The sequence below is a fragment of the Prosopis cineraria genome, unplaced genomic scaffold (assembly GCF_029017545.1).
Source record: "Prosopis cineraria cultivar Desert tree isolate PC_DT_omini unplaced genomic scaffold, ASM2901754v1 PC13, whole genome shotgun sequence".
NCBI lineage: Eukaryota > Viridiplantae > Streptophyta > Magnoliopsida > Fabales > Fabaceae > Prosopis > Prosopis cineraria.
In genome coordinates this window covers 8,731,869-8,754,316 of record NW_026555344.1, presented here as the reverse complement: position 1 = coordinate 8,754,316, position 22,448 = coordinate 8,731,869, and the positions used below count along the sequence as shown (strand labels likewise).

General features: G+C 31.9%; 2 protein-coding genes across 2 annotated transcripts; both read left to right on the top strand.

The window, feature by feature from the left end:
- The first annotated feature begins 1,648 nt into the window (after window positions 1-1,648).
- LOC129290270 (pseudo histidine-containing phosphotransfer protein 6-like) lies at window positions 1,649-3,015 on the top strand. The gene is made up of 5 exons (XM_054926994.1): window positions 1,649-1,954; window positions 2,082-2,212; window positions 2,311-2,454; window positions 2,568-2,640; window positions 2,739-3,015. Exons 1-5 carry the CDS (start codon window positions 1,886-1,888, stop codon window positions 2,790-2,792), a joined length of 471 nt encoding a protein of 156 aa, XP_054782969.1. The 5' UTR covers window positions 1,649-1,885; the 3' UTR covers window positions 2,793-3,015.
- Window positions 3,016-20,174: 17,159 nt separating this feature from the next.
- LOC129291443 (protein LURP-one-related 5-like) lies at window positions 20,175-21,335 on the top strand. The gene is made up of 2 exons (XM_054928795.1): window positions 20,175-20,528; window positions 20,683-21,335. The coding sequence occupies exons 1-2, from the start codon at window positions 20,304-20,306 to the stop codon at window positions 21,100-21,102; spliced, it is 645 nt and encodes a 214-aa protein (XP_054784770.1). The 5' UTR covers window positions 20,175-20,303; the 3' UTR covers window positions 21,103-21,335.
- Window positions 21,336-22,448: the final 1,113 nt, after the last annotated feature.

The following is a 22,448-nucleotide window of genomic DNA, read 5'->3' as shown; positions in this document are numbered from 1 at the left end:
AAATGAATACCTTTTCTTAAAGTAAATTAATGAGAGTACTTATATTTTATTTTTAATTTAATAAGGGTATAATGACTCATTTATTAAAAAAAATACTAACAACATTTTATATTTAGGGACCAAAAAAATTCTAGAAAATCTCTTATATATAAGGAAGAGAGAGTATTATTTACAATATTATTTTTTCAAGAAAAAGATACAAAAATCCTAAAATGCCCTTTATTAATTAATATTCCATTTGTGAAATAATATTATTGAAAAAAAATTATCAATAAGATCTTATTTTTGTCAAAGTATCTTAAATTTTAGGCTGTTAAATCTCCTCCAAAAGTGTTTTATAATTTAGGATGTATGTAATATTAATAAAGGATATTTTTGAAAGTTTATATTTTTATTTTAAAAAAAATAAGGTTATAAAGTGTGTTCAATGAATTTTATTTATCCGTGTGATTTTGTCTAAAAATATTTTATAATTTGAGATGTAGAAAGTATTAATTATACCTTGACATATGCAAAATGTCTAATCTGTTTTAACATTATATTTTTAAAAAATAATTTATAATAATGAATCATGTCTATTAAGACTTCTTTTGATAGGTCGTTACTCCTCTGATCCTATTTATAAGATAGAAAGAGAAGAAAAAATTCAATTCTATTTATAAGATATTTGTGAATTTTTAATTTTTAATATTTCTCTTTACTTTTTTATTTTTATTAAATACTTTAAATAAAACTATTAACAATAAGATTTAAGAATATTTATTAAAAATAAAGGTTGAAACTAATATTTATTAGGAATAAAGGTTGAAACTATTTAAATGTTAAGACAAAGTTAATGAGATTTATATTTTTTTTACTTTGATAAAATATATTAGTAGTAATTTATAAATAAGCTCAGAGGAAGTATAATATGATTTAATTTTTAATGTTAAATTAATTTTTAATATTAAAAGAGAATTGAACCACAAATATATGAGGAGGCAAGCACGTGTACAACAGATTTGCGTTATAGTAATTAATAATATATGGGAGCAGTAGCGGGACCAATAATTTAGTGGTTCATTATGCTTGGGCGGGAGAGAAGGAAGCTGTGAGGGCGTAAGGATGGTGGTGGAGTCGAAGCTGCAACAGGTAGCCCATGATTTCACCTTTTGGAAAAGGTCGGCCGATTTCAGAGGGTCGTCTTCCCCGATACACTCCCACCAGTCGCAGTGAAAGACAAAAAAAGCATCAAAAGCAAACACTTTTCACCACCTGTCACTCCCACCCTTGTTTATCGGGCGCCTCTATATTCCCTCCCTCCCTCTTCCCACACTCCAATGCCAACACCAACGAGAAGAAGAAGAAGAAGAAGCTTTCTGCAATAAATTAATGGAAGGCCCGAAGCACGCGAGGTGACCGGGCACAGGAACAGCAGGTGACCAAGCCCAGAGCTATGGCCTGAAACCTCCAACACAACACTGAGACTCAGGTGGTAGGGATGGTCCGGTAGATACCCCGCATTCGCCTCGATTTCTCACCTCTCCCCTGGCACGCCTTTCCACTTACTCTCTCATTCTTATTATTCACTTTTCTCCTCCTGCAGTACTTGTCACCTTGGTAATTGTTTTCCCCTCATAAATCCTCATTCATTCCTCAATCTTCCCAAATCATCTCCATTTCTGTACACACACACTCTCTCTCTCTCTCTCTCTCTCTCTGTTTAAATACCCCAAGAGAACGACAACACTCTCCGCGTCTGTGTCTGCGTGGTTCTTCTTCGCATTATCTATATCACATTATCACATTGGGTTCGGTCTCTCAAGGCTTGATCCATTTGGCTAGCTGTGTTGGTTTAATTTGTGAGGTTAGTGAAGAGCAAGTCAAAACGGGTCTCCCACTGTGGATGCTTGGGCTCGGAGCGGACCGTCTGTGGGCCGACATGAACCGCCTCCTTGCCTTCCTCTTCCACCAGGTCAGTCACCGACACAGACACGCTTGATTTCTTTCTTCCTTAAGCAACAACGTACCTAAAGCTGTCTTGAGTGAAAGATGTACGTCACGTTTAGCTAAGTTATTAACGGTGTTAGCGTACGGTGCAGGGAGTTCTGGATGAGCAATTCCTGCAGCTTCAGCAGCTTCAGGATGAGTCGTCTCCCAACTTCGTGTCCGAGGTTGTCAACATCTACTTCCACGAGTCCGAGAAGCTTCTCCGAAACCTCAGATCACTGCTGTATGTACACACACACTCTTCCATAATTACCACCTTAATCTTCTCGACTCTTCCCCTGCATTATGCATATCTTTATAAATGTGTGTGTTTTGCGACAGAATGGATAGGGAGTTGTCGGACTACAAGAAAATGGGAATCCATGTGAACCAGTTGATGGGAAGCAGCTCGAGTATTGGAGCCAACAGAGTTCGAAACGTCTGCGTCGCGTTTCGCGCTGCCACTGACCAGAACAACCGTGCCGGGCACGTGCCTTCTCCTTCCTCTTTTTCCACTTTCTTCGTCTCCGATTTAATTATCTATATAAAAGTTCAGCGTCTTTCTTACCTTGCAGTACTGTATACATGTTTGGTTTCAGATGCTTGCGAGCTTTGGAGATGCTGGAGCACGAGTATTGCTATCTCAAGAACAAATTACACGAACTTTTCCAAGTACTTTATTGATCTGACTCTGTATATTATGCCTCAAAGAACTCGTAGCTTATTATACTATCAAATAAATCAGTTATCAATGCGTAATAATATTGCAGATAGAGCAAGAACGTGCTTTGGCAGCAGGAGTGAGGTACCCGGTGCAGAATTGAAGAGTGAAAGACAAAGGAAAAAGCGATGAAAAACATGAGATGTTATTAACTTATCATCTCAGGGAGATATGGTTTTTGTTGGTGTAGTTATTAATATTATAGTATTTGTACTTTGTTTGTGTTGAGGTCAGTTCAGGTGGTGCCTCGTCTCTGGGGTTTAGTTTTTGGATTCTAGTGTATACGTGCGTAGTGGCATAATAATAATAACATAATCACATTTGAACTCTTGGATTTGATGGTTACCAATACCAGACCAGTAAATCGTAGCCCTAAGTGCTACGCGTTACTGTCAGTGTCTATCCTGGTTGGACAGATCTCGAATGCCAAAGTTACTTTCAAATTTTAAACTTGCATCATTCTTATCAGCTACAAGCCTACAAGAAAACTAGGGTTTTCTCGTTTTCAGCACAGTAATGACGACGACGCATGAAATAACATCACATCACTATATTTGTAAGTTGTTCAACTATTTTCAACTCCCTCCGGTCCCATTTATAAGTCCAATTTTAGAAGTATTTTCTAAGTCATCAGGTATTTCCAAAATTACATGAGAGAGAAAAGCCTTACTAGGGTTTTTCGTTTTCAGCACAGTAATGACGACGACGCATGAAATACACATCACTATATTGATAGTTGTCAACTATTTTCATTTTATATATTACAGTTAATGAGGAAAAGGGATTTGAACGTTGACAGTCAAATCGATGAAAAGCCAAATCGAGAGTAGCACCCGTACATGTTTTTGGTCCTGAGATCAATTCTGAAACGAGACTGAACCGGCGTGTAGTCTAACTCATATACAGTAGCATTCCGTAACCATGGAACTTGTAACTATCGTACAATTCTCATTCCATGCACTGCCCTCCACAGTCCACTGGGTGGAGTATAATATATTATTAGTTAATGATAAATTAAATGATGAAGGACATTCAATTCTATTAAAAATTTAAATGTTTAGTTATTTGAAATAGATATATACTGCATTTTACATCTAGATGTTCTTAATATGATGATTCATTTTAATTTCGCTGCTATCTATATAATTAATTCATAAATGGTGAAAAAGTAACATTTTTTGTAAGGATCTTGCATTTGCGAAAGTTGTTAAGCATAAGCTTAAATAAAGATTTGACCCAAAAAAAAGGTTAATTCACACTAGTCACAGGATTTCATTAATGTCTCAAAATTCAGGCTTGACCCGAAATAGATAGAACATTTAGTTAAAAGACGGTCGACAATGATGTATTTAAACAAATTTTCAGCATCTATATGAATCATTGGATTAAAGCATATGACATGATGACAGGAAAATACGTTATTTGGTATTTTCTCTCTATATCTTGCATTAATATCTCTTGCAACTGTTTGATATTTATAGTGTCACATGGAACATTCATTAAGTAAGAGGATTTTGGAGACACTACCAAATTCGAATTCATTATGCGCAAACTTCCTTTTATTCCTATTATCAGGTATATCCTTTAGTCATATTTATAAATTAAATTTTAAAAGATTCATTTGATTCTATTTATAAGTCATGATGTGACTTTTTAGATAATAGTTGAAAGGTATTTTCAAGAGAGAAAAAATATAACATGATATTACTTTTTTAATTTATTATATAAGGGCATATTATGAAATTTTACATACTTTTGTTCTTTATATTTTTTTGGTATTGGTATTAATGAGATGGTGAAAATGACTTGTAAAGAAGATCAGAGGAGTACATCTAAAGCTCTAATCAAGCCATAAAATCAAAAAGACATGGTTAAGTAATTAACCTTGTCTTAAAAAATAATGAACTTTCAATTTTACCTACATTTAAATAAAAAAATTATATTTATATTACTAGTTAATGAGTTTAAATATAAATACTATTAAAAAAATGTAATTAACCCATCACCCAGTGCCTTTTTTCAATGATCATCAATGTCTTCTGTATACTTTACATTCCTTTTATTTACTCATATCATCTGTGTTTACCAAAAACTGACAACACAATAAAACATGGCTTGGTATAGATTCACAAATTATTTGAGGGAGGAATGGGTCAATTAGACCCATTTGGGTTGGCCCATCATGTAAGGGTATAATTAGTCCAAACTAAGTTTTCCACTTTTTGTTATTAATTACTGCAAAAACCGTTGAGGTGCCCTTTCAAACAAACATGCTACAAGTTTGTTGACCCCATCAATCACAGCCCATATCCTCGACTCAACTTTGAGCAATAAAATTTAGTACATGTTTGTCATTACTTTCTATCCAAAATATAAATATTTTTTTTAATTAATCTTGGTACAATATATAAGCAATTTAGTTTTTTTATTTTTTTTATTTTACCTCTTATATTTATTAACCTATATTCTTGTGTTTGTGAAATTATAACTTTCTTCTTACTCAACATAAATTAGAACTAAGGGTATATATATATATATATATATATATTCATGAAAATAATGATTTTATTGATAAGCAAAATATTTTTAAAAGATACTTATATTTTGGACTGGAGAGAGTATATGAAAAAATGCTTCTTATAAAGAAAAATGCTTGTATGTGGATAAAAAAATAACATAAGGTAGGTATATTTCTCATTTTATTTTTTTAAAAAATATTTTTTCACACATCAAATATGCACTTACTTTTCAAATTTCTCATAATGCATGGAAAAACTTGTTTAATTAATAAATATGACATTTAAAGTGAACTATACTATTTATAAGTTATTGTAATTGTGTAATACATATGAAGCTAGCATTGAAGCAAAGACCAATATTACAGGATGCGCTTTTAATAGTGAATAAAAAATACTTTTAACAGTGGTTCTATGTTCGCAATTGTTTTAAGGGATGTTAAATGTATGTGACTTTTAACAGCAGTTATACAATCGTCGTTAAAAATAAACTTTCAACAGCGAATCTATGTTCCGCTATTGAAAGTTGCTCATTGATTTTTTTTAAAGAAGACTTTTAACAATGTTCTAGCCATAACAATGATTATGGCATTAACCGGTGTTAAAAATAGACTTTTAACATGGTTTGGCCAGAACCACTGTTAAAAGTCTACTTTTAACAACGGTTAATGCCATAACGTTGTTAAAAGTCCACTTTTTTTAAAAAAATTATTTTGTTTTTAGTTATTTCCCTAATCTTTGCAAATAAAAATATTTTATACAATTTATTGCTAGCCAGCCAATTCAAGTACATATAAATAATCTAAATTTCAATACAATTCTATAGAAATGACACAAAATTCAAATTTTTTTATACAATTTTTAAAAAATTACCTAAACCTTGCATACCATTCGCAAGATATTGTGCCCAACGTGTGAGGATGTTGTCAACCTCTCCCTTAGAAAATGGATCCGCAATGTCAAACATCTATCTAATGTATAAAATTGCAATTGAAACACTAACCAATTAATCCAAGTAATAATAAAATTAGCTTTTAAAAAATATAGTTACCTTATTTGTAAATTCAGTCATTCCTAATGTGATGATATTGAGTATGCGCCTCATCACATATACACTGCACAAACTACTCTTCAGTAGTTGCCTATGACTGTATATAAAAACACATATATATATATATATATAAAACAATTGGGAATCGAAGATAAATATTGACAATTGAATATATTAATAAAGTGTTAGTTTTAACTTACCTTTAGCTCAATCCACATAGCATCCTTTAGTTTATGTGGATGCTTTTTCAGGACCATCATTTGATATGTTTTCATTGCCCTATGATCAATATCACAAGATTTGTAACTAATATATCTATAAAAATTAATAGTTTTTATACAAGTATACTTACGAGTTTATCGTCTTCTTTATATCCTTGTTTGGTTTGTAATGGAGGGAGTATAAGTTATTCTTCAATGAAAGAACAATCAGTTGGTAGTGGTCCCTACAAAATATATTGAGATATTAGAAGAAATCCATATTTAACGAAAAACTATCAATCACAAATTGATCCTTATGAATGCACATATAGAACCATGAAAACATCCTTTTTAACTTTACATATTCGTTGCTAGAGGCACTAGGATCTTATTTTAGGAGTATTCCATTTCTTCGTCATGTGATGAAGGCAAAGAAATCTGAAATGATTACCTTTGTCCGATGTAACGATGGAGGTACCTGTAATAATGCAATTGTATTAGTTGATCGATCTTGATAAGTTAATTATATTTAAGTAAAACATACTTACAGTATAAAAAACTCAATTAATGCTGTAGTAAGCTGACTTTTCAAGAGAAGTCAATTCAAATCTTCTCGTTCAATAATCACTAGACTCTCCATACCCATAACACCCTTTTCCTTTGCAAATTTTTTTTCTTGGAATGATTTATTGTAAGTAATAAAATTATTTATTGGAAAAGAGTCAACTTGCGGTGGCTACAATTGCTGGGGTTATGGAAGTTTCAACAGGGAATTATTTGGTAAGGGAAGCTGAAAAGGCAAGAGATAGTTAATTAAAAAAGTATAAAAAAGAAATATTTAATAAGATGTATGAAATATTTAATAAAACGTACCTCAACTTGAACCACACTCACAAGTCTCTTAGGCTACATGATAAAAGTACCAACAACTTCGGATACAATCTTGACCTTATTAGTAGGGAATGGGATGAGTGCATCTGTTACTTTTACATCTTCTACCACTACTCTAACTTGATCTTGTTACATTTGCTTATGGCAGAGGGTTTGTCCTAAAGTGTGAACACTGCCAAGAGCAACCAAGTGTTTATCAGGATCTTTTACATATAGCTCACACGTTTCATTCGTATTTCTCATTGAAAGACCCTCTAATATGTGTCCAAGAACATTACTCTCTTTTGTGTTGTGAAATATATGAGACTGTGTATGAGGTGCTTCAGCAGTCATCTCTTATTGTGAGGACATAAAGGTCATCATATCTTCTTTCATTTTTGCAAGTCGAGCTTCCAAGCGAGCTTTAAATGAAGCTTCAGCCTTCATTGTTTATTATCTTACACTTGTTATTACATTTTTCAACTCCTCTCTTGTAACAACACTTGATCTGTTAGGACGTGCATGTGCTCTAAAGTAATCTCTAATTCTCTCGCCAAATCCAACACCTCTAACTCGTCTCGAATGCTCTGGCTTGCCGATAGCAACTACCAAAATGTCATTTCTATCCTCTGGAATGAAGGATCCTTGAGATTGTTGTTCCTTAAGAGCCTCCTATAACAAATAAAACAAATACCATAACATTCTATATTAGTAATTGAATAAAAAAAAAATTAAAGAATTAAATATTACTTACAATCCTTTCAGCAACCTCACATGCCTTCTCACTTGTATACCCTCCATTCTTGTATTGATGATCATATCTCTATTTATCCTCATAAGAGATAGGCAATGTTGGGAATAAGAGAATAGAAGGATCAAATTTAGCTTCTTCTTCTCTCTTTTTCAACTTCTCATCTATCAAAATATCGTCTACATGATCATAACCCCCACGATACATTATGTGAGGGCATTCATTTCTCTGATCAATTTCTTTACCTTTTGCTTGTTTTTCATGTTAATAAAAAATTAATATAATTAGTTAAATTAAATTACTACAATTAAATCAATTAGCATTGACTAACCATAGCTTTTTTAGAAGTCTAAGTCCTGTAAAAATTCTCTCATCCGTATGCCACCTCAAGTTCTTTGCATCATTAGTATTCGTAAACAAGTGCTTGAACCTTGGTATAATTGGAAGATATCACAAAACTTTTGCAGAAGCCCCTTTCTCTTTGTACCATAATACCTCACATTTCGGACACTTTTCCTCTTCTTCAAGCTCTTCTCTATACATCACACAATCATTAGGACATGTGTGTATCTTTTTAAAATCCCATTGGAAACAAGATCTTCTTAGCATCATAATAATGATTTGGTAGTACATTTCCTTTTGGAAGCATTATTTGGAGTAACTCTAGCAACCATGTAAAACTTTGATCACTCCACCCTACTCTTGCCTTCAATATAACTAATTTTAACACTCCAAAATAATAAACTGAAATCAGTTCATCCTGAATATAAAGGCTTCTCTATATCATTGCACAAGTTACTATATACATGCACTCGTTCAAAGACCTCTTCCTTAACATTATGAATCATGTCCTCTAACTAATCTTCATCCATATTTATTTCATCACTAAGATCATTATCAACTTCCACATATTGAGATGTACCACTATAGTTTTCTAATCATTCACCATGCCAAATCCATACCATACAATTCTTGTAAATTCCATCACAAATCAAGTGTTCTCTTATCTCAGTAACACTAAGTCTCCTCTCATTCAAGCAATTTACATAAGGACGATAAAACTTTTCACTATTGTCAACAACATTTTTTTTAACAAATTCCAAAACTCCTTCACACCATTATCATACACATCACTTATTCGTCCAGCATTCATCCAACTACGATTCATATGTTACTACCTAGAGGACAATAAAACTAACATGCATGTTATCGTCTTCAAACTACTTCAAAAAATGTAAATTCCTAATTAAACTATGATTTTAATTAATTTAGAGAAAATAATATATTTAAATTTTAATTAATTTAGACCTCCCAAAAAATTTACAAGAGAAAATTTATAATTTTACACAAAATAAATAATCACATGCAACACCTAAGACCTTATAAAGCCATTAACAATACTTCCAGTAACAATCAATATCAATAAAATATTAAAATATTTTTCTCAAATATTAGATATCCAACAACAACAACAATTCTACATAAAAATAATAATAAAAGTAATTCAAAAATAATTAAAAATGACATTACAATTAAATAATAACTAATCTATAAAAATTAATAATTAAAAAAAGCATTTGAAGCTATGGAGCAATGAAATAATGGAGGAAAGTGGATGAGACCACTGAGGGGGAGGGGAGGGGTGTGGGGGCTAAGAGGGTGAGGAGAGGGGATGGCGGGTGGGGGACTTGGGGGAAGAGAGAGGGAGGGGGGCGGGTAAGGGGACTTAGGGGGGTTGAGGGGGGCAACGAGGTTGGGGGGCGGGGCTTGGGGGGATTGGGTGCGTAGGGAGAGGGAGGTGTAACATCCTCAATTTAAAATCAAGTTAATTAAGCTCAAATAAACTAATTAAGTATATTAATGAGGCGTGTGATTAAAGGGACTTAACTTAGTGTAATTGTTGTGATTTCAACTCTAGAACTGGGTCTGGATTGATGGCGGGCCATTCGGGCAAGGAAAAAGAAAGAAAAAGTAAAGATTTGCTCTTTGTGCCATATGTTGTGGTGCGTGGTCAGTCGACCACAGTGTACAGAAGTAGATTTAAATCCAATGGGCTCTTCTGTGCATGGCACTGTGGCAGAGGGCAACATGTACTGCGATGCACGGCCAAAATTTTGATATATTAATTTTGTATCTGCATGAGAAAAACAAAGAAGCGGAAGAGAAAAAAGAAGAGAATAAAGGAGCTGAGCTAGGGCTTGAAGAAACAGACTTATAGGAGTAATTTAGAGCTCATAAATATCAAAGGTAAGCTTCTTTACTTAAATCTTTCTCTCTTCTTTCATTTTCTTGATGGTAGAAGTTAGGGTTTGATTGATAATGGTGATTTTCGATCCATAAAAGCTATAGGTCTAAACCCATTGACTTAAATAAGGTTAATGAGAGTAGATTGAGCTAAGTAAACTTAGTATCTATAGTTTTATGATGATTGGTGGTTGGAGGACATTAAATGTTCGAAATTCTCATAAATTTGGTGGTTGGGAACAATGTGATTTCATTAATAACCATTTAAGATCTAATGTTATTAATGAGAGTTAAAGGAAGCTAAGAAGCCTTATGAATACTTTTACATGAGTTAAAATAAATCTTGAGTATTAAAAAAAGATGAAGTGTTAGTGAAAAATAGCTCAAAAATGGATATTGATGTTTTTTATGGTAAATGCTTCTAGAGTAGCTAACATTGATACCATTCAAGCTTCTTGGAAGATTTAGGAGTGAGTAATTGAAAGGTGAAACCTTTAACCTTTCAAAGGTTTGAGGTAATTGAGGAAATTTTATCTTATAATTTTGTGTGTTTATTAGTTTATGGATTTATGATTGATCATTAAAATGTGTAAATTAAAAAGAAATGCAAGCGTGGCTTGATTTGTTAGAAAATCTACTAGATCAAATTTGTGAGTTTTATGTCTTGTGATATAAAATTTTTGTGAGAAAAATATCGGTAGATTTTCGTATTATGTTTATTGGGAGTTTAATGATTTTGTGAATTAAGAAGTAACATGAATTTTTGTTTATGAGAAGTTCAATGATGTTTAAAATAGTAGAGTTTAATGATTTTTAAAGTGTGAAGTATAATGATTGTGAAGTTGGAATTCAATGACTTATTTAATTTGAAGTTCCATAAAAATGTGTTTAAGAAGTCCAATGATTTGTGTAATGATGAAATTTAATGAAAATTGATAATGTAAAGTTTTATGAATTGTATATGTGTGAATTATGGCATTAATGTGCATTCCATGATCTTGAGAGATGGGACTTTTCTTAGGAAGAGGAATAGATGATAAAATCCACGTGATAAGGCCCATCCGTGGGATGATTTGCCAGATTGATTATATTTATATTGTCTCACTTATTCAATAAGGGATTGTCTCATTAGTTTAACGAGGGACTCTCCTAGCTAGCTATCCACCAGTTCAATGAGGAGGTTAGTCTAGGGTGTATGACACCCTATAGTATGAGAAATAGGAAAAACCATGTTCCATAAGTGAGTTGGTACGCCTTGGTCGGATAATCCCCTCACAAATGTTTAAGTTAGGGAAGTCATGGAATATAGACTATCCCATTAAGTTATAGCCCAGGTTTCATGTCAGAGGAATAAGGATGATATAAGGGAGGTGTGATGATACATATAGTGAGTAAAGGCACCTGTTGTCTATATTGTGTCTCTAATGATGATATCACGAGTTGAGTCTTAATTTCTTCTAATGTATTTGTCAATGAATTGTGTGACCAACTCTCTTTATATGAAAAGTGCTAAAAAGCATTGTTTATCAAGTAAATGCTATTATGTGAGTGGAATTATGAATATTTATTTTCAAATGTTTCACATGGGTTAAAGTATTGACATTAACTGTCACTTGCATTTAAATTAATTGATATGCATTAGTATAAGTTAGTTAGACTTTGGTCACTGAGTAGTTGTATTCACCCCATTATCTTCAATATTACAAGGAATAGCTCAAAAGGTGTGGACAGAGAAAAACACCCAGAGGCTTAGGATCACGATCCGATTGTAGTAGACCTCTTTATTTTGAATATTTATATGTGTATGACAATTTCAATTGCCAATTAGGAATTCTCATTTATTCCTTACTTGCATCATGTGAATTATAAATTATAAGTGTATTTTGGGTCCTAAGGAGTGAGTTAATGAATATGTGTTGTTGTGATAAGGCCAAAATACTAATGCAAGTAAGAGTAGAGTATATTATGAGATGATTTGGAGAATTTGATGAAAATGGTGGTAAACTCTCCCTTATTTGTTTTTGAGTCTAAGGGGTTGAGTAATGAAAATTTAATCTGTGAGTATTTCATGAGATATGGTACGTTTCATGAGTTAATCTTATTAATGTGAATGTGGTCAAATTGGTATTAGTGGTTATTAGCCTATGGTATTTGGTTTGAACACTCGATTTTATAAAAATTGTTGTAAAAGTGTAAGTTTTGAAAAGTGTGTCCTATTTTTGTTTTAGAAAAAAATTTGAGTTTGAGACTAATGTCATTAGTTAGAGCTTAGAAAAAGCTTTCTATAGATGCCTAGTTTGCATCAATCAGATGTCAGACGGAGATTTGTAATGCGTCAGAATTTGCCCCTAATGCTATCAAATTAACAGCAAAATTTACTGTCAAAATTCGTGCAATTGTGTCGCGGCGCATGGTGCCACGAGCCATGGCATGTGTCATAGAGGTGAACACACTGCGGTGCATGTTCAACGAGTCACGACGCACGCCTCAAATTTTCTAGAAATTCTCTTGTTTTAAATTCTTAAATAAATGTACTCACTTATATAATAATCCTATGTTTCTGCATATTAGTAAACTCTGGTATGTCCAATTGCAAGACTTTAAAAATGATTTTAGTTTTGTAAACTTGGAGTCTCCATTTTACTAACCATTAAAAACTTTGTATTTTGATAATTATTATAATTTCATGCCCTAATTACTTGAGATTTAATTTTAATTATGGGATTAGAAGGAGGGGGGGGGGTTGACAGGGTGGCGCAGGGGCACTCGGGGGGGTGATGGGGTCAAGGGGGGGTGAGGGGAGGTGGGGCAAGGTAAGAGGGAGAGGCGGCGATCTAAGGGAAGTAAGGGGGAGGGAACAAGGAGATGGAAGTATAAGGGCGGCGACGAGGTGTGGTAGAGGAGGAAGAAGATGGATTGGGGATTTGTTAAAAAAATTTGAATTATTTTCAATAGTGGGTGATATATCACCCGTTGTCAAAAGTGCACTTTCAACAGCGGATGGAGGCTACTCGTTGTTGAAAATGTTGGTTTTTTTAATTTTTATTTTAAATGGAACTTTCAACTGTAGGTAGAGGGCACTCACTGTTGAAAGTTCAGATTTTTTTTATTTTTTTAATTAATATTGCTATTGAAAGTTGAATATTTTTATTTTTTATTTTTAAATGCTTCTTTTCAACAGTAGGTATAACGCACCCACTGTTGAAAGTGGAGTTTCAACAGCGGGTTGCTTTTACCTGCTCTTGAAAATTGTTGAAAATTATAAAAATGACATCACCTCTACTTTCAATAACGGGTGCATGTTAACTGATGTTAAAAATCTCCTTTAAAATTCAAATTTTACACTAGTGGACTAGTTATATTCTATGCAATTAAACTATCGTTAAATTACTTTTCGTGTGGATCATGTGATATTTAAGTTTATCAAATCCCACTAACATCAATCTGAGACCAATATTTCTGCTTATGGGCTTTACTTTTGTGTTCAGTCCAGAAGGGCAAGAAATTAAAGCACCAATCATGCCTACCATGCCTCTTCTTATTATGATCTGGAACACTTGCAAAATATGAGTGGTGCTCATTCAACACTGGTCCCATAATTATTTGTTTTGATTTGGTCAAAAAGTCATTCATTTTTTATTTCAAATTATTCTCTTGTCCAGTTTAAATCATATTTGATTCTTACACTCAGCATTTCAAAACGGACAATTTTTAATATTCTAAAGGGATTTTTTTTAACGTTTCAAAGTAGTCCTTGATGTATTAATAAAAAAATACAAGAGACGTATAAATTGAAATTTTAAATAAATTAAAATAAATAATAAATAAATAAAAAGGCGAAATGATAGTCAAGTTTAGGATATGAAAAATCGTTTTATCCGATTGGATTTTTTATTTATAAATAGTGTAACTTGCAATAAATTATAACTTATACTAACATTGATATTGATTAATCATCCACAAGTATGGTTTACGTAAATAGGAATAGACTAAACCTTGTGAAGAAGAAAAAGATTGATAGAGAAAAGAAAAATCTGGTGGATCACATTCACACGGGGCATATAGAATGCGAAGGATCAGATTATATAAATAAGAAAGGCATGTAGGTCCACATGAATTATTATTATTATTATTATTATTATTATTATTATTATTCATGTTTAAATTATTTTCACACAATTTTTTTGCTCCCAAAAACGTTAATTAAACAGTCCAGATAATTCAATTTTATCACGTGGCCAATTTCGGTCCACATTAATATCCCAAATTAAAGTGACTTAATGGGAGTGATTGACTATACATTATTGAAACGATTTCGGGACAACATTATTATTATATCCATTCATCTCAAATAATTTAATCATGCCCATGCGTAATGATTAAGGACCATATTTACTCATACCAACAGATTAATCAAAAGTGGAAGTTCTTAGTATACGTATCCGGAATAATATCAAATCATATATTCCAAATAAAAATTATAAATACATTCTTGCATGGTTACGTGCTTTTTTCTTTATGCCATTTGCCCTTTTCTTTATTTATTTTTGTGAGAGTGGTATATAATAATATATGTAATTTGTCACACATGCGACGAAAGTCTTCCAACCCTTGAGGGCGCAGATAAAAATGCTTGGAAAACTTACAAGTTCTTTTGATCTTACTTTTTTCTAATTACAAAAACAATCTTATTAGTTTGAAATGAATATTTACAACTTAATTCCTCCATTTCAATTTATAAAATACTTTTAAAAATAAATCAATATTTTTAAATACAAAATAAATTAATAAAAATAAGGTTTCATTACTTATACTTATTCTAATATTATCATTTTCTCCTTATTATCTCTCCCTCTCCCTCTCTCTCTCTCTCTCTAACGTTTCTCAAATAAAATTACCTTGCCTTCTTTTTAGCTAGGTAAGATGGTAACAAATATAAGATATTTTTAGTATTTTTAATATATAATTAATGAGTTTTTTTTCAAAAATACCCTTAATAAATAAATCCATCAACTATTATTACTTTTAAGTGATGCATTCTATTCAATAAGAATAAATTTGAAAAGATGATGTAAATTTAAAGACAATTTAACTAACTTATCATATGTTGTTATTTAACTAAAAATATATCATATTTTTTTTATAAAGGGATATATTGAATTAAGGGTATTTTTAAAAATATATATTTGTGTTTTTAGTGAACTTTATTAGTATGTGCAATTTTATCAAAAAAAAATTATCATAATTTGATATAGAGATAGTACTAAGTCATTTCTAACTATATTTCACTAGAATTAAGAAGAGTTGATCAAAGGGTACATATGCACATTATTCCTTCAACTTTAGATCCAATAATATTATAAACTCTGAACTTGTTTATTATACAAATTTTTTATTCAATTCTTGAAAATGTTGCAATCTGATCCCTGCCATTAATAAAAATTAATTTTGACTGTTAGTTGATTTAAAAATGACAAAAAAGACCAAAATTTTTTTATCCTTTTCTGTAATTTTGGGGGTATTTTGTCTATAATTTTTGAGTCTTTTATTGTAATTTTTTGATCATTTTTTGTAACTTTTTGAGGCTCTTTTCAAATTAATTAATGATCGAAGTTAATTTGTATTCATGGTAAGAGATAGATTGCATTGTATTTAAAATTTAAGGGAACAATTTGCACAATGAATGAATTCGAGTATGCAGTGCTACTAGACCTAAAGTTTATAAAGTAACTTACTCATTATCCTAATTAGATTATTAATTTTATATGAAAAAATTTTCCCCATGTACCTTTATTATATGCACCATCTTTTAAAACATTTTTTTCATATGTAACATTTTACTCTATTTGTCAAAAGATATAAAAGGATAACATTAAAATAAAATAATTAATAATATATTTTTATGTAAAATGAGTTTATAAAAAGAATTATCAATTTTTTAAAAAATTGACTTGCATGTGGAGAAGACTTTTAAACACTTTGAGAGATTTTTTTTTTGAAAAAAAATACTTTTGTAGGATGGAAAAATTGGTAATGTCTTCCCTCATGGAGTGGAGTTTCATGGAGCTCATGTGGAATTTTAAGCCATGTTTTATCCATTTTTTTAAATTTCATATATAAATGTACGGAGAGAAAAAAAAACCAGAAAGAAAATAATCACGACCATACTTTCTAACCAACAAATATAAACCACGACTTCTATAAAACGTGTTTCAGCTACAACTCTAACGATAATTAAAACATTTTTAGGGACCTAGATTAGTGTAATCCTATTTTTGGCAAAGATTAATGTAATTCTATTTTTTTGTAAACATTAATGCAATTCAATTTATATTCACATTAGGAGTATTTTTTTATTTGAAAAATTCATCCTTACTCTCAATAAAGTCAGTATCGATTTGCTGGATTCAGTGTCACGAGCTTCTAACTAATTCACCATTTTTTCCTCACTTATAATATTCAATTATTCATCAATTCCATTCACCTTCACATGCACCCAGCGTTAAAAATATTCATATTAAAATAAAATTAACTTATACCGAACATTTTTTTCATTTTAATTTACCCCTGGCTTTTTTTTTTTACCTTGAGGTGCTTTAGAATTATTTTAAAATTGAAAATATTCTAAACAAAAAGCTTGTAACTTAGTATTTTGCTGCAATTTTTTCCTCTGGTTGCAGATTTAAAAAAGAATTCTGTGGATATTCTGTTTTTTGACGGGATGAAAAATTAATAAAAGCACAAATTGTAAAATTCTTCCAGAATTAATTTGTTTAGAAACTGAATTGTAGCTCTCCATTCTTCCAATTCAAATAGTAGTTAGCACTAATAAATGTTGAGTTGATTTATATAGATGGTTTTGTTGAAGATTATTTTGGAAGTTTGACTGTAATAAGTACAAAATCCTTAACAAAATATTTTATATCAATGATAATTAAACACCCTAGTGGTGAGGTAATATTGGTCAGCCAAACCGTTGTAGTTAGACCACGATACAAGGACCATGACATTGACCTAGATATGCAATTATATTATATTTATTTCTATAAAATATCTTAAGACGAGTTTTTTTTTATCATTTTTAATTTTAATTTAATCAGCTTCTGGATTTCTTCGTTGAATCTTATTAGTTTTGCGCTTTTAAATTTTCGAAACAAACAAAGTCACTCCGATCATGTGGAAACCCGTATCCTCTTTTCCTTTCTAATTTTGATAAATTAGTTTACCAAAGTTAGAAGAGTGACAACATTTTTCTTAGAGAAAAATATATTGACATAGGTTTTTTTTTTTCCCTACTCCTATTCTGGCATTTTAAGTCTTTAATACAGACTAATCCGGTTGATAGTTTGTGAGTATCTCTTTAAAAGGCATACCTTACATCAAGGATTTAATTGCTGTTGCCTACTTTTCCTCTCTTTTACCTTATAATTACATATGCATCCTTTCTATCTTCAAAATTATTTTTTAGTTATTTTTGAAAGTTGACTTGCAAAACGTTTTTGTAATTTATTGTTTGCTATTAAAATTAACAGGGTAAAAAGGTAAAAATACTTACAAAATAATTAGCCACGGACACCCAATATCTTAAAGTGATGAAAAAGATAAAAATATTCATAACGTTATATATATGGGTGCAAAAATAACTAAACCGTTAACTTTGACCTAACACTGTTAACTTTAACCTTTAAATGCTGACTGTACATGCCACGTGTCAGTCTTTGCTGACATGAACTAAAAAAGGGACAAAAATACCCACAAGGTCATTGACTAGGAGCAAAAATAAGCATAACGTTATCAGAGTTGGTGCAAAAGTGACCAATATATTCAATCCTTAAATGTTGACTCTTTAGCTGACGCCTAAGCAAAAGTTGACTATTTTTTTCATTGATGTAAACAAAAAATATTCCTAAATGAAATTCTCTGAAAGTTAATTGGTTATTGTATGAATATCATGTGAGAAAATGTCATTTTGACTGCATATTAAATTAAATTGTTTGTTTCTTTACAGTAATGATGAAAATTATTTGAAAATATTAAATCTATCATGAATGCAATTGTTTAAGGTTGTGACAATGTTCTTAAGCTAGATGTGCTCAATCTTGATCTTTGATTTTGAACAACCTATCTCACTATGGTAAATCTTAGGTTTTGCATATAAGAAAAATGAGTGGAGAAGGAAAAAGGAAAGGGGCGAGATACATTATGATGGAAAAAAATCATATGGCGTTGATTTTAACGGATTGGTTACTATTGGACCTACTAAAATAACATTATAGATATTCATACAATAATCGATCAACATTCGTAAAAATTCATCTTGAAATATTTTTTATCTACATCAGTGAAAAAATAGTCAATTTCTGCTTAGGTGTCAACTAAATGGTCAACATTTAAGGGATTCGATGTATTGATCACTTTTGCACCAACTCTGGTAACGTTATAGGTATTTTTTCTCCTGATCGATGACTTCGTGGATATTTTTGCCCCTTTTTTAGTTCATGTCAGCAAAGACTGACACGTGTATGCACAATCAGTATTTAACGGTCAAATTTAATGGTATTAGGTTAAAGTCAACGTTATGATTATTTTTGCACCCATCCATGTAATATTATGAATATTTTTATTATTTTTATCACTTTAGGATAATGGTTGCTCGACTACTTTATAGATATTTTTATCCCTTTATCCAAATTAATATTTCTTACAAAAATATGTTTCAGTTTTTAGTGCGGGGAAATTTTTATCCTAAACATGAAACTTATTATGGGTCAAAAAATAAACTTAACTTCAATTAAAGAATAAAAAATTATACAAATTTATTCAAAAGTCTTTTAAACATAAAAGATATTTTAATAATTAACCAAGAAAGATTGATTTTTGACCCATAACTTATAAAACTGAGTTCAAATCCAACTGCAAAGCCAGCATACAGCGAGGTAATGATTTAGCTAGCTTAATGAGGTAACAAGATAAAAAATAAAAAAGGATAAAACTTATATAAAAAAAGATAAAACTTATATACCTTAACTTATATATGTAATGTATATGTTTTTAATTGAATCAAGATACATGAATATTTTACATATTATTTATTCAATAATAAATTTTTATTTTTAACATTATCATCAATACATCATAAAAGTATACTTTTCTTGATTTGATTAGACAATAGAGAAAAGTATGAAGTATACCAATACCAAGTTCAGTACTTAAATCTTGGCAATAAAAGCTTGAATTATACGGTGGTCACTTTTGCAACTTATTTGCTTTAGTCCATATTAGCTGAAATCCAATCCAATTGCCTTCATTTCATATATCTATACAAGGTGGTTTAATTAAAAAAAATGTTTTATGGATGAGATGACTCTAATTAAATCCTAGTGCTTAAAAAATTTCTCATCCACTTGTAAAATTTGTCAACATCAACTTGTGTAGATTTTTCTTTGTTTTGCCAAATGTGGGGAAGAAGACAGCTACCGTTGGCACCTACTCACTCCATATGTGTTCTAGAACTGTTTTTTTTTTTTTTAAATTTAAATACAAGAAGTTATCAACAATATTTTTTTAGTAAATAAAATATTATATCCTTATCACGTAAAAAAGAAAAAAGTATTAAAATTGATTTTAAAAAATATTCATTTTTATTTATAATAATTATAAATAAAATTAAAATATTGTTATATTTTAAATTGATAATTAATTTTTATTGATTTATATCATTCGATTAAAAGTATCTCATATATATATATAGGACGGTGACACCTTTTCTTGTCGAGCCCACTTTCCTTCACACCTATCTCCTACAAAGCCGAAACCAGACCCCTGAACCACTCTCATCTCATCTTCTTTTCTCTTCTCCATTCCTTCTCTCTTCTCTCTCTCTCTCTCTCTCTCTCTATATATATATATATATATATTCAATCCCTGAGCATTCTCCCAATTCCCCTCCACTACTCCAACCTTCTTCCACAAAGTCTCAACTATGAAAGAGTCCTTCGTTGTCCAGGACGCCTATGTCTTCAAAGAAGAAACCCATCTCACCGTTCTCAAGACCTCTCTCTTCTTCGCCGGCGACGGATTCACTGTCTACGATTGCCATGGACAGCTCGTCTTCCGGGTCGACACTTACGGACCCGACGCCCGCGATAAGGACGAGCTTGTCCTCATGGATCCTCACGGCCTCTGCCTCCTCACCGTTCGCCGAAAGGTATACCAATCACTAGATTCGTCCTCAATCTTCCTACCATTGTTAAATATTTGGATCGAACTACTGCTGGTTCACTCTAATTGGTTGTTGTTCAGTCATTTCAATCGTTTTCCTCAACAGTTGTAATTGGATGATTGTTTGTCGTCGTGAACAGAGGCCAAGCCTGCATCAACGGTGGGAAGGGTTCAAGGGGGAGAGGATGGACGGCGACAAGCCGATCTTCAGCGTGAAGAGGTCGTCGATCATCGGGCGGTCGAGAGCGGGCTTGACGGTGGAGGTGTACGAGGACGACGGCCGCGGAGAGGAGCAGCAGTACTACCAGATCGAAGGGTGCTTCTCGCAGCGGAACTGCACGGTGTACAATGTGACGAAGGAATCCATGGCGGAGATCCGACGAAAGGTGGACCAGACGACGAGCGTGATGCTGGGGAAGGAAGTGTTCACGCTTTGCGTGAAGCCGGGGTTTGATGGTGCCTTCGCCATGGGATTGATTTTGGTGCTGGATCAGATCAACGGCGACGATTACGTCGATAGCGGAACAGAAACTACGGTGCACCCTACCGCGGAGGACTAAAACCGTAAGATATCTCTTTACGATTACTATTATGATCCCCCACTGATGTAGGGTCCCTTGGGAAGGCAACTTTCAAGCTCATCTGCCCTTAAAATAATGCTTCGTACTTTGTAATGCAAGTCATTTCATCTTGCTATCGTGTAAATTTTCTATTAATATTTCATGAAGATGAAGGTTAGCTTTTGATTAGTTTAAATGAACACTTCTCATAAATGGCCAAGTGATTTGCACGAGGGTATATGTGTCATTTTAAAATTCATGTCGGCCTTGTGATTCAGGTTTTAAGTGAAGCCTCTCTTCCTTTTCTTCCTCCAAGTGGGGGAAAAGACAGATATAGTTTTGCCTTTACTCACAATCAAGATGCATAGATTAATTAAAAGGATTGGTGAACTAAGTTAATTGGGTATGGGCAAGCCACAAGTTTATATTATATATATCTTGTACGTATAACTTTTGAAAGCTTGACCTCTCAATTACACTCTTCTCGATTTAAATTGAAAGATATTTTTTTAATCTAAACTTGGTTTAAGATATAAAACATTTATTATTTTTAATTTTTTTAAATTTATCCTTATAACGTAGGTATAAAAATATAATTTGACTGAACATTTTTTTCACTCTTTATTACGGAGGAGTTAAAGGAAAAAAAGACGTCACTTTTTTTTTAAATAAAAGTAAGGCACGAAATTATTTTTTATAATAGTATTAAGTATGTGAAGTATGGTGGAATGTGCCTTGCAGTTTGGCCGGAGGTTGTCATAAATAACCAATATCCCGATGGTAATACTGCTTTTTTTTTTTTTTCGGAAATACAAAGCCATAATAAAACTCGTGCATATTTAAGAAATAAGAAATTGGTTGATATATAATTGGCAAGTTACTATTATATAAAAAAAATTGGCAAATTACTATGGGACATAGATTTTGAGGAGTTAATTTCTTATTCCAAGTAATCATCATACAAGTAGGAACCGGATCCTCTTAGCGGCAAAATTCTCAGCATCTCTCATCAGCTAAATTCGGTAGGCCTATGCAAAGAACTTGAGAAGCCAATCTGCCCGATCCTACTCGGTGACATGGGATTGGGTTTCAACACAATGAAATTCATCCCAGAGACTAAATGGGAGACTGAGACCGGATTATGCACCGGGTCAGACTAGATACAGGGTGAAGGTTTTGATTGATTGGCCTGGTCTGACTTGAAGTGTATTTATTTTTTCTTTAAAAAAGTTAATCTTAGGTGCTGCTTATGAGAGATAATAGAAACTTTTTGAAATTTTAAAATTAAATGAACTACTTCACTATCTCTCTTAATTATTTTTACTTTCTCTTTGCTGTCAAGTTTT